Genomic DNA, 13429 nt, shown 5'->3' with positions numbered 1-13429 from the left:
AAAGATGCCACGACTAGGTAGACAATTGTGTTTTTAATGCATGAGAGGACAAGGTGATCAGAGAAATTTACTCCAAAGGAAGTAGAGTTAAGTTAGGAAATAGAACAAAACTTTAAAATAAATACTTTTAGTCATTGCCTCAGAAAATTTCAGTAGATCATCACATACATAAAATAAGGGCAGGCTATTACTGAAAAACAAATAAGCATCAAAACATTCTTGGAAATTAAATACACATCTTTAGAAATGTGCACATTTAGACACATTCAGGTAAAAATTTTAAAACTCCACAGATAAAATGTTACTAGCTTCTAGAGAGGGGTTATGTATAGCTGTAAACAAATCATGAGAACATATGCCTTCTCATCTGTGATACAAGATGCTAGAAAACGGAGGAGCTGAGAAGACAGTCTTCAAGAAGGGTTTTCATCTGAACCTTCCTTTGGTTTAGCCGTATACTGGTATTCAAGGATGAGAATTAAATTGAGCCAGCCTTCAGATGCAAGAGAACTTTGAGAGTATACCCTCCTAAGTTAGATTATACTAAAGTATATAATCCAAACAATGGAAAATAAATCTAGGAAAAGGAAAGACATGTATGTAGCTGTACAATTTAATATGTAATATAAAATAAAGGTTCCTATAATAGAAATACCATAATGTTACATAGATATATGTGCAAAATCAAAGAAATTTAGACATTTATTAGACAGGACTCCTCAGTTCTCAGAAATACGTCTTGAACAGTTATGCATTTTGTGGTGATTTTTAGCTCACATAACTGGCACTTCCAAGAGACTCATCTTTATTGTGGACATGGTTGGGTCCAGGAGCTGAATCATTGTCTTAGAAGTATGTTCTTCTCCAATCCGTGGATAAGTTCTTCCCTGTGCTGGTTAAAATGGCAGCCATTTATCCAAAACTTATAACCAATCCATTTATTCCAGCCCAATTGGACCATCTTCCTGAATACCCAAGGTGCTGAGAAGGACTTTGATTGGTCCAGCATGTGACACATACTCATCTTTGGACATAACATTGTCCTAGGGGAATAGTTAAGGGCAGATAGTCTCACCCAGATATGATAAATTGGTTACCTGCAAGAGTGAGAGTGACAAACAGAGTGAGAGTAGTGGGCAGAGAAAAACAACAGCTGTTTATTATATGTTTTTAAAAGAACAGCAATTGTGTCCTACAGTGGAATAACTTGGAACTTTCTCTGCCCAGGGACTCTAATAGGCACGTTAGGATCCTAGGACTAGAGTTTGATTCAGATAGTGAAGAAATAGGAGCTGACTGATAGCAAGAATACATCACTTGACTCTTAAGAGAATCCAGGTCTAATTTTAGATCCATAAATGTTTTTCAAACCTTCATTATCTTGCCTTCTTGAAGAGATAAAAATGTATATGTGTATATTGCAGTGTTCTGGAGTCAACTGATTACCTTCATCATAGAATGTCTTTGAGGAGCCCAGGTCTGTGGCATTTTTGACTAGGGCCTTAATATAAAATGTTAGGAAATGGTGCCCATCAAACTAAAGAGGCTGTGATTTTGACAAGGAATGAACAGGCAGACTTCACTTGGAGGAAACTGTGCCTAGGGAATCAGTTAGAGAAAAAGAGGGGAACGAAGTTTGAGGTGCATACTCACAGCAGAATCTATATAATGCTGGTGGCAGAGGGTCTCTCAAAGGCACATCCTAAACTCAGCGCCTCCAAACCATGCCTCCTGAACATTTGCACCCTGTGTGTGCACACAGACACTAGGGATTTCAACCACTCAACAGTATTTGATGTTTCCCATGCAGCCTGGCATTTCTCTGCTTTTTCCCATCTTTTGACCCAACTGTCCTCTGCCTGCCAAAGTCATGCTTGTGTTCAGACACAGTCCAATGGTCGCTTTCCTGTCTCCTCTAATTAGAATGAGCGACCACTTCTATATTCCTGTGGTATTGTCCATGAATCCCACCATCTCAACTCTTAAATTGACTGAAATGTATTGTGTACATTGGTGGGTTTAAACTAGGGTATACATTCTTCTGGGAGAACACCAGGACTCTCCAAGGGAATCCACTTCCAAATGTTATACTTCCACATGTATTCTTTCCTGGAATTCATGTGCCTGAGAATTCACCCATGACCAGCATCATTCCAAGTCTTTTTCCCCAATGCCAGTTTTACAGATACCTGCCTTCTCCCTCATAAAAGACAGACATACCCCTCACCTATCAGGAATCTCACTGGGATGCACTTTCCTGAGATGGGGAAACCTTATTCCCGACCTCAAACAAGAGAGCAAATGGAAATATTGGTATAGGATCGAGCAGATAAATAATGAGTTGGTGGCGAATCTTTTGAACATCAGGTGGTTTCCCAATTTTCTTTCCAACCAAATTGACAAAGGATCTAATTGAGTTATCAGATTATAGATCATTAAGAATAATTTTTGTGACAGACTAATTAAGTGATTATTGACATATGTTAGAGGAAAAGTTTTAAAAACCTAATGGAATGATGTAACTATAACAAAAGTCCCTTAATTTACCTTCGTATGTGACAAGCTTTGCCTAGTGCTCATATCTGTAAGATGAAAAATAGACTTGAATTTATGCCAAACCCTGCCTCATGCTAGCAATAAGTAATCCAGTCATTTTTAAGGAATTAATTGGAAAAGCCTCACTCACTTATGAAATGCATTTCCAAATGATATTTTACCTTTTTGCTTAACAAATGTCAAAGTTTCTAGAACATTTATGTAATTTTGGTTTGCTGTTTTCTATTAGTGCAAGGATAACAGTATACAATGGAATTTAATACAACTGCCTTATGGTTAGGGGAAATAAAAATTACATTTTAACTTATATACATATTTTATACAAAGAGGCTTGATGAATGAAAAAAAACTCAAGCATAAAGTACATTCAATTAGGATGAGATTTTGTTAGGTATTGAAATGGAAATAAGTTCAAGGAAGAAGAGACATGCTCTAAAACTCTGCCTATTAAAGGAAGAACTCATTTACTCATTTTTACGTGGAGGGGGCTGGGCATGAAAATACTGTGATATCCAGATTCGTTTGTTTATATTTTTAAATGGCAAAATATTTATTTGTAAAATATGAATACTTACAACACAATTAAAATGTACATCTCTTGCAACCAACTGAACTCGTGATGGAAATTTTCAGATATCAGTGAAAAATGGAAGGAGATGCATGATTGTTCAAAATTATTTGGAGGGATATGCAAAACAAAAATTTCCATTTATTTATTTATTTTTAAGGTGGAGTCTTGCTCTGTCACCCAGGCTGGAGTTCAGTGGTGAGATCTCAGCTCACTGCGGCCTCCGCCTCCCAGCTTCAAGCGATTCTCTGCCTCAACCTCCTGAGTAGCTGGGACTACAGGTGCCCACCACCACACCTGTCTAATTTTTGTATTTTTAGTAGAGATGGGGTTTTGCCATGTTGGCCAGGCTGGTCTCAAACTCCTGGCCTCAGTGATCTGCCCACCTCAGCCTCCCAAAATGCTGGGATTACAGGTATGAGCCACTGCACGTGCCCACCCCCCCAAATTATTGAAATGCTTTATGTCCGTTTGTATCACTAGTTCAGAAGCACTTCATGTTATTTTTCCCTTTCTTCCAAGTGCCTAAAACATGGAGAACAAAGCACAGGTTAAGATGAAGTGCAGCATTGCTTATTGGTTGTGAGTGGCTGTGGAACCCACAGGCAGCAGTGTGAGGTGGCAAGGTAGCTTTTCTTTCTTTGAAACATTTTCTCTGGGCCATATACATTTGGTGAAACTGGCTCTTGAGAAATCTTCTTTCTTAATGAACCACAAAAAAGCAATATCATAGGACACAAGATCTTTAATTTGCATTTAATAAAACAATAAAAACGAATCCGTTCCAAAATTACTTGGAAGATACTTAGATTTAGTGATGGAATTATCTTTGCTGACTCTGTAAAAGAAAAACTAGTACCGAACTGAGAATAATTGTGTTCAACATGAGGAACTACTAGCCCTAAGTTAGCATTTTCTTCTTTATGCTTGAGCTGAAGAATTTACCAAAGCTCATTCAGAGATATGTAATGGCCTCTGATTATATAATTTAGGTGGAGGACAATAGAAGGGTTAATACTCCTTACTTAGACTCTGTGGCTATTCATTTAGAAGAGAATTAAATCATGAATTTATATTAGGCTTCTGCTAAAGACAAAGTAAGTGTGTTTTTTCACATTTGCAAAATCCTGCAGTAATAACTTTTAGTTCAAAAGGTTGTTCATGCCTTAAGAGAATAGCAAAGCTGCCAGTGCATTAATTAACTCAAAAATAATGACTTACCCTCTCAGGGACGACAGAATATAGCAGAAAGGACAAAGCCAATGTTGTATTCCTTTTAAAGATTCCTAATTAGTCACTGGTCAGTTGTAAAAATGGGTGTTTACATCCTATATTTTGATTTGGCATTTCAAAGACTGCAGTTCTAGAAGGGATTTTAGAGCCCGTCAGAACCAACTGCTTATTTTACAGAGAGGGGAAAGGGGATTGTTCAGAGCGCAATTTGGGCTCTTAATTCAGCCCTCCTCCTGCTGACCCTGGGTTTCAGGCTGGGGTCCCTGGACCGCTGGCTCTAGGCAAGCCCCTCAGGGGCTGGAGAGAGGGTGGGAAATGGGACACACACAGGATCTGGAGGACAGGACCTGGGCCCCCAACCTCGATGCAGCCCAAGCAGCTCCACGTTTTCCTTTTATGTTCTGAGTTTCCGTTTAGCATTGATGAAGAAAAAAAAATAAAAAAGTCTCCTGCACCATTATCTCATTCAGAAATTGTCAAAACATGTTACAGTTAATGGGGTTAATCATCGGAACCAGCCAAAGGAAGAAAAGAGATGTGGGGTGGGGGCAGGATGAGTGAGATGGGCGTGTCTGATTCCAAACAAAAGATGCCCAGGACAGAGCAGACCTCAGAAAGGAGTGATCAGAAATTGCCTGAAAACTCACGCCAACCCAGGTTGGGGCTTCACAGAAATATCTCCCCTTCTCTTCAGATCTGTGCTCTTTCTGACAGCTCACCAGGAAGCTTCTCCAGGAAGTTCCCCACGCAGCCACCATCACCCTCCTCAAAGCCTTTGCAGGTGCTCCCCCTTGGCCGCAGCCTGCCCCACCCTATACTCCGAGCAGGTGCCAGCATCACTGTGGGGAGGTCTGCCTGGTCGGGTCCCACCCCTTTGGCAGAAGGCCTTGCACCCATGTTCCCTCTCCTCCCAGCATTTAGACAGTTGTCTTTTCAATTCCTGTGCCACTCTTCTCCCTAGACGCAGGTAAACCTCCTGAGAGCAGAGCCCCCCTGCCTGCTTCTGCACCAATGGCATGAATGGTGTCACAGGGCTGTGGCCAGGCCACACAGGCCATGGGAAGATTATCCACATGGAGAGCAGGAGAGTTGGCCTGGGCAAAAGGGGAGCTCTGGTAATAGCACTCGCATTAGTCATTTTGTAAATGGTTTAACACATGTGTGCACCAAATATGTGACCTCTCACTCCATGTTGATTTAAGGCTTTGCAGGTGGCTTAATTTAGACCACAGGCTCTCAACTTTTTTTTTCTTTTGCCTCAAAACTTCTGAGGAATATATATGTATGATCAGACAAGCATTCCTGATCTTTATAACTGGCTAGAGAAGGGATGGAGGCGGGTTAGAGTCCCTCTGCCCTGCAGTGTGTTCTGTGCCTCCAGAGGGCATGTACCAGGTGCTCTGAGGGCCCTCTCCAAGGGGCCTGGCAGCAGAGGGCTAGCAGGGGCACATTTGTCCAGGCCACTTCACACCTGAGTGATAATCCCTGGAGAGGGAAGAGGATAAGCCAGGCTAAACCAGCATTTGTGTGGCCCCTATTGTGTGCCACCACCTCGCTCAGTCTGGCATGCCACACTCTGCCTATGGGAGCACACCGAGAGTTGGTGTGACCATACAGCATTGTCATTCTTTGTGTACGTGTCTGTCCCTTCAGAAGCTTTGAGTGCCAGAGAGCCCACATGCTTGGATTGGAAATCTGTGTCCCCAGGCCCTGTCATGGGGCCCTTCACATTCAGGCACCCACTCAGCAATAGGGACCCTGTGGGCAGCAGCATTACTTTACTCTGTTAGGGTGTGAATCCAGGCCTCTGTGACCTGAGAGTTTTGTTCTTGTCATACTTTTTATATACAACATAGACAGAAAAAACCTGCTGGTTTTATTGTTCAGTGATGGCGGCAAAAGGGAAGGCAAGAGAGGAGTGAGGGGAAACAGGGAGCTACTGTGACATTTCTTCTCAGTATTTGTCTTGAATTAAGAGTCTGGCCACAAAAGCTGGGGAGAGAACTAGAAGAGCGAGGTCGCAGCAGACCAGCATCACTGCATTCAGCATATCTCCTCGTGCATTTGCGCTGCTCTAAACTATTCCTTTTTTTTTTTTTTTTTTTCATTCTATTTACTTTGGAGCTCTTTAGTGAAATGTATATTCTTTTAAACTTTTGTTCTTTCATTTGTTTTATTGTTTGAAATCTCAAACCAACACCTGATGGGATTTTATTTTGGTTTTGTTGCTGATAAGTTGTTAGTCTCCTGTCCAGTTAAAATATTGGTGATGTTGAGTGCAGTTGTAATGTCACTTCACTCTCAGTGCATGATTTTGTAGAGTGAGCATTCCTAGAGGAGTCTTAATTCACTTTGGGCATCCAGTGACTATTTAGGGGAAGAATGACTTTAAAACAAAATACACTGGGACTGCAACAAAACACAGTCCTTGTTTCCTGGACTGTCATAAATAGTGCTGAGATCATATATCCTGAAGTGTCTTGAAGTTTAAAATCTGTTTTTATTAAAAAACAGTAACAACTCTAATATACATCGGGCTAGAGTTGTGTGTTTTTGTCCTTCAAACTTCATCTGTATGCATAGAGCCTTCTGTGATTTTAGGGAATCTAGAAGCTCAGGAAGAGAAAAATAATGACCTCCCATTATTTACACTTAATGTGTGGCTATCTACAAATAGCTAGGTAGTTGTGCAGAATGGCCATAGTGCTACCCATCATTAGTATTAGTGCTTGACAGAACTTGGCGTGGAGAGCAAGTTGCCGCTCTGTGCATCTCACCAAACTGCTGCAGCAAATCACATTTAGTGCGTAGGAGCCAGGTAACCACAACCACAGAAACTGGCCTCACATGTAAAAATTAAGGGAGAGCCAAAAGCTGGGGAGTAGGGCCATGAATCTTCTAGGCCAGATTTCAAATATGAAATACATGTGAGATGTTTTCAAACTGATATTTATGTCTGCTTATTTATATTTCCAAAAACTCTAATTGTTGTTAATGTTTTTCTAAAGACCTCAGGTTAAACAAGTTCCATTAAACCAAAGGTCAGACTAGAAACAATTGTATTCAACATGTCATTAGTTTGAATTTTTAAATGTGCTTGCCCATAGCCATAGAAAGGAGACCAATGTAAAAGGCTAATTAATCAAATACTGATTTTTAAGGGAAAATTTTGCTCTCAATCTTACACAAATGACTCCCTCTGAGTTAAAATGTTTCAAGAGTATTCAGCAGCATTTGAATGAGGGTCTTCCTTTATTTTGAGCACCCTGAATCCGAAATTTTAGAGTGGGGCCAACACACTGATGTCACACTTGCTAGGCAGTATGGACCCCGGAGTGGTTTGGGCTGACCTGTCCTTACCGTGTCTTGTCCAGTAAGCCTGCCCCTGGGGTCTGGCAGCCACTGCAGCCCAGATGGAGTCCCACAGGTGCTGTCAGAGGCGGAGGAGACCGTGTCAGTTGGCAGCTGTTTTGCGTCGGAGGACACGACCGAGGACTCGGGAGTGATGAGTTCCCCCTCAGACATCGTCTCTCTGGACTCACAGCAGGACAGCATGAAATACAAAGACAAGTGGGCCACAGACCAGGAAGACTGCAGTGACCAGGACCTCGCTGGAACCCCAGACCTGGGTCCCCAGAAGAGCCCCTTGTGGGAGAAGAATGGCTTTGAGAACTCACATCTGAGGTGAGTCATGGGAAGGACGGGTGGGGATGGAAGTCACAGCCACATCTGTGTCTCTAAAGAGTGTCTTTTGTCACGGGATCCAACACGTGCTATCACAATCTGCTCTGCACCAGGGCCCCGACCCTGATTCACGGCAGCTGCTCTCAGGCATGTCTCTGTGCTGTCTGTATATCTGCAGTAACTTACAAAGACTGTGTAAGAGTGACTTGTTTGCTTTGGCACCATACCCTTAAGTATATTTTTCTACTCAACGTGTTTGTAAGATTTATCCGTGATGATATCTGTGTTGTTCATTCATTTATTTACCCATTTTCCTGATAATGAGCACTTAGATTGTTCTACTTTTTCAGGGCTAGAAACGATGAACAAGAAACATATGTCTCCATTTACATGTAGAGACTTTTCTAGAAGGGGAAACTGACAGGAAAGAGACTCATCTTCAGCTTTATGGGATACCTGAAATGCTCATGCAGTTGGCAGGCCCCCCAGTGTCTGCAAGGTCCCCTTGTTGCACACCGATGCCAGTATTTAAGATCAGTAGACATCTTGAGCTTTGCCAACGTGTAGGCGTCAGATGGCTTCTCATGTAGCTTTCATTTACAGTTCTCTGATTAGGAAGGATGAGCATCTTGTCATTTGTTCATTAGCAATTTGGGTCTTGTATTAATTGCCTTTTCATAGCCTTTGCCCTTTTAAAAAACATGCTACATTTGGCCTGGCATGGTGGCTCATGCCCATAATCCCAGCATTTTGAGAGGTTGAAACAGGAGGATTGCTTGAGCCCAGGAGTTCAAGACCAGCATGGTCAATATAGTGAGACCTTTTCTCTACAAAAAAAATTTAAAACTTAGCTGAGCGTGGTAGCACGTGCCTGTAGTCCCAGCTACTCTGGAGACTGAGATGGGAGGATCACTTGAGCCCAGGTGGTGAAGGTTGCAGTGAGTTGAGATTGTACCACTGCACTCCAGCCTAGGCAGTAGAGCAAGACTCTGTCTCAAAAAAAATTGAATTCAATTAAAAATTGTTATGTTTACTTTTTTTGGTTATTAAATTCTCCTTTGTCAGTTATTTGCACATGGAACATTTCTAAGTCTGTGGCTCCAACCTAACTGTGTTTTCTTTTCTTATACAATGATTGTCTTCACATTTTAGTATTCGTTTTTCCTTTTTCTCTCAGATGTATATAATCTTTGCCTATTTAAGAGATCCTTCCTGTACCCTGAAAGACTAAAGGTAGTCTGAATTTCTTGTAAAACTGCATTCTCACATTTGGGCTCTCCTATACCTGGGGTTTATTTTGGGGTGTGATGTGAAGAAGGATCTATTTTTTCCCACTGATTCCTATCCCCACTGTGGTCAGACATCAAGTGTCCATGTGCACGTTGTTCTGTTCCAGCGCTCTTTCCATAGCACTGGTGTATTTGTCCATCTCTGTACCAACACCACACTGTCAGGATTCCTTTCTTTATTCTTATATAGAAAGGCATGTTGATTCTCTTCAGCCCGCCAATGTTTTTCATCTTTTAGATAACTTCAAGAATTCATCAAATAAATACTATGGAAATGTTAACAGAAAGAAGGTAAAATGGGCTGGATGCAGTGGCTCAAGCCTATAATCCCAGCACTTTGGGAGGCTAAGGTGGGTGGATCACCTGAGGTCAGGAGTTCAAGACCCACCTGGCCAACATGGTGAAACCCCATCTCTACTAAAAATACAAAAATTTGCTGGGTATGGTGGCACTTGCCTGTAGTCCCAGCTACTCAGGAGGCTGAGGCAAGAGAATCACTTGAACTCTAGAGGCAGAGGTTGCGGTGAGCTGAGATCGCGCCATTGCATTCCTGTCTGGGTGACAGAGTGAGACTCCATCCCAGAAAAAGAAAAAAAAAAGGAAAGAAGGTAAAATGATTTAAAGAAATAGTTCATAAGCCAGTCACCAAAATGAATGAATACTTTTATAATATGTTTTTCAGGTTTTGTTCCAACCCTATTCATATGAACACACAAATCTGTATCTGGTTAGTGTAATTGTCTTATCAATAATACTTTATATATCTTTGTACCTAACAGTTTGTCATGACCAGTTCCCCATGTTGTTATACACACTCCCTAATAACGTTAAAGTATAGCTCTTCAATTCTAAGGGTGACTCCAAGACCAAGTTTATATTTCATCAGAAAGGAAATTTGAAGGCAGCAATTGGTTCCTTCCTGCCTACCCCACACAAGATGCATTTTGCTGAGGTTGGCCTGTGTTGTTTACATCTGTGAGAACAGAGGAAAATTATGGCATTTTTCTTTTAGTCATTTAGCATAAAGAAAAATCACTTTCTACTGTAATCTCCACGTCTTTTCTGCAGTTTGCATGGGGATTGCACAGGTTTGCATTCCACATCTGAAACTAATCAGACATGCGTTACTCTGCACCCCGAGGGATGCTGCGCATAGGACTCATTGTTTGCTTTGCTGGTGCTGACCGTTGATATAAAATCTTGCTGATTTCTATCCAAATAATGAGGGTTAATATTGACTGTGGCCACAGCCAGGATAATCATTGAGTCTTTGGAACCTGATGCTTTATGCAAACAGGGAACACGGCATGTTTTCCTGCCCTCATCTCTGGGGTGCCACTGAATTTGAGAGTACTGTGGTGGGGAGGGAGGGAGTTTGGCCATCGGATAGACCTACAATGGAATCTCACCACCACTAACTAGCTGTTTGGCCTTTAAGAGTCCACTTAATTTTGCCAAGCATTACCTTTTGATCATACACAGTGCGGATATGCCACCTATCTATCAGAGTTGTCATGAGCCTGTGAAAAGCCCAGCACAGATGATACCATGCACGTTGCATATATCATAAGTAGTACCCATTGTCAGAACTACTGCCCTTAGTTTAGGAAATGGGGGCACCATGAATTGCCCTGGACAATCACTTTCCTTCGCCAGGTTGTGGTCAGCTCATCAGTCAGATGAGGATGAAGATGCTCTCTGAGCCCCTTAGCCCTGGCTGTGATGCTGGGTTATTTGCCCAAGAGTTGGGATTGACGCTGCCCTTGCATGGAATGACTATAGTCTTTTGCTTTTGGTTTTGTTTTTTGTTTTGGAGGGTAGGGGAATTTCATAGAATGAATCTAGTTTTTTGGGGCACCATTTTGAGGTTTTTTGGGTTTTCTTACAGGAATTATCTCAACTGACAAATCAGACATATTTAGAGATTTCAGCATGGTATATCACTTTTTTTCCCAAATACATGATTTTCAATAAATTTCAGGATTACTTCAAAGCAGTGCCTCCCATGCAATGCAAGGGTTGCAAATGTGGATGCCTTAGAGGCAAGGCAGTGGTTAGGCAAGGTTGAGGGAGGCTCAGCAGATGAGAGACCACAGGCAGTGTGGAAAACACATGCTTTCTCTAAAGAGAGCAGCCCTGCTCCCTCTGTCCAACTGTTGCCCTGTGGGTTACAGACCCAGTGTGGCCAGTTTTTGAAGAGAAGCCAGAAATCTGGATTTTTATGTAACGTCTCCCAAATTGTAAATGTTGGCAACCAATTCAAGCACTCAGGGTGAAACGGAACACATATGCAAGCTGGATGTGGCCTGTTCCCAGACTTACACCCTTCTGAAGACTGAAGGCTGCATCGATTGTTCCACTTCTTTTTGGGACAAACAAGATTACTTTCCTTGCCTATTCGCCAACTTTGGAATATAGTTGCAGCTACTCAGGTATTTCCTGTGCTTGAAAAATATCGATTCACACATAAAGTTGGGAATGAAGAGAGAATCTGCCTGTTTTGATGAAAATAGTGTGTTCCAGGGACAGGCTTGGCATTCATATCTGGAGTGAACCCTGTCGAAAACTGAGGCAGCACAGGGGTGGTAAAGGCAGGGCTGGCGGGGGCTGCCCCGGCAGCAGAACTCAGGTGTGGCCTGATGGAGCAGACTGGTCGGGTGGTCACGATCCCTACAGTGAGGACCCATGCCTCGGGACTGACAGCCCAGACTCAAGGTGAACTCGTGAGAGCGCAGAAACCACCACTGTTCACAGGGGTGTGGCCCTCACCTTGGCCACCTGCACAGAAGAACCCTATCAGAACACTATAAACAGCAGCATCCATGTTCAGACTCTGGCGGTTGAGAGAAACGATAGCAAAGAGGAGGTTTTCTGACAGGCAGTGTGAGCAAAAGCCTGGCAGAGCGTCCCTAGTTGGCACCTCAAGCTCCTCTTTCATTGTGCCCCTAAAACACATACCCAACCTTGATCAAGAGGAGGCTGCCCAGCGAGGGCATGACCACCATTCCTGGTGCCCTGTGCCTGGTCCCCGAGCCCAGCCTCCTGGCCGTACCCTGGATGACCCCATACCTGGTTTCCACAACTCATCCTGAGCTGTCCATTTGTACTCCCAGAACCCGTGTTCATCTTACATGGCAAACGATGAAGAGGTAGGACCTGGCTGTGACATGAGTCCTCTCCATCCACTCTGAATGCCAGGCCTTAGGGGCTCAGGCAAAGCAGAAGTCACCTTCTGGCTGGCTGGCAAGGCCAGGCCTCTAGGCTGGGAGTGGAGTTGGATAGGTTGTGAAGCTGTCCCTGATAGCCCCAGACATCTTCAGCTTGCAGAAAGTCTCTGCTGCAGTCCCAGTCATCAGGAAAATGAGGATTGCTCATGGTTTCTCAACTTGGCCAAAGTAGTGTCTTCTGTTGCCACCCCTCTGTTATTTGGGTATTCACTAAACACTGTTTGGGAACAGCCTTAAGACCCTTCATCACCTGGGAAGACCCAAGTGTGTAAGGTCTACATCGCTGTGTTCTAGTTTTCTTAGCTATTTCTCCTTTCTCTGCACCCTACGAAGGTCAGAATCATCTAGACTCCTTTGGCTAGGGATGCCTGGGTTCACACATTGACAAGCTGGAGGCAAACACCATTTCCTCAAGAGCTCTGCCACCTGTCCAAGGAGAGAGCCATATTGGGCTGGCCACAGCTAAAAACTGTCCTGGTTCAGTGGCATCTTCACTGCTTGGGTTGTGTGCAGTTGTATTTAGGGGCTCGACTGGCCTCACTGCTGCTGCAGCCCTTGCTTCATACGTGGCAGCATTGGTGGGCTCCATTTGGTGTCCTTGGAGCCAAGGCATTAAATTGAAGAGTCTAAGGAATACCGTGCTTCTAAGAAGAGCAAGTGTGAATGCTTGGTAATATTTGGAATATGTTGCACGTTGGCTCACGCCTGTACTCCCAGCACTTTGGGAGGCCGAGGCAGGCAGATCTCCTAAGGTCAGGAGTTCAGGACAAGCCTGGCCAACGTGGTGAAACCCCATCTCTACTAAAATTACAAAAAATAGCCAAGCATGCTGGCGGATGCCTGTAATCCCAGCTACTCGGGAGGCTGAGGCA

The 13429-nt window shown here is 43.1% G+C and overlaps 1 protein-coding gene across 7 annotated transcripts in view; it reads left to right on the top strand.

Annotated features, from left to right (window-relative positions):
* COBL (cordon-bleu WH2 repeat protein) overlaps positions 1-13429 on the top strand; it is a 294288-nt gene that overhangs the window by 254820 nt on the left and 26039 nt on the right. For all 7 annotated transcript variants that reach the window (XM_017868611.1, XM_017868606.1, XM_017868609.1 and 4 more), the window contains one exon: positions 7732-8041. In XM_017868611.1, the coding sequence (XP_017724100.1) occupies positions 7732-8041 (310 nt within the window). The remainder of the gene's footprint in view (positions 1-7731; positions 8042-13429) is intronic.

This window comes from Rhinopithecus bieti, unplaced genomic scaffold (genome assembly GCF_001698545.2).
Source record: "Rhinopithecus bieti isolate Rb0 unplaced genomic scaffold, ASM169854v2 scaffold_3527, whole genome shotgun sequence".
Classification (NCBI taxonomy): Eukaryota; Metazoa; Chordata; class Mammalia; order Primates; family Cercopithecidae; genus Rhinopithecus; species Rhinopithecus bieti.
The sequence above is the reverse complement of the archived record's forward strand: the minus strand, read 5'-3'. Positions and strand labels throughout refer to the sequence as shown.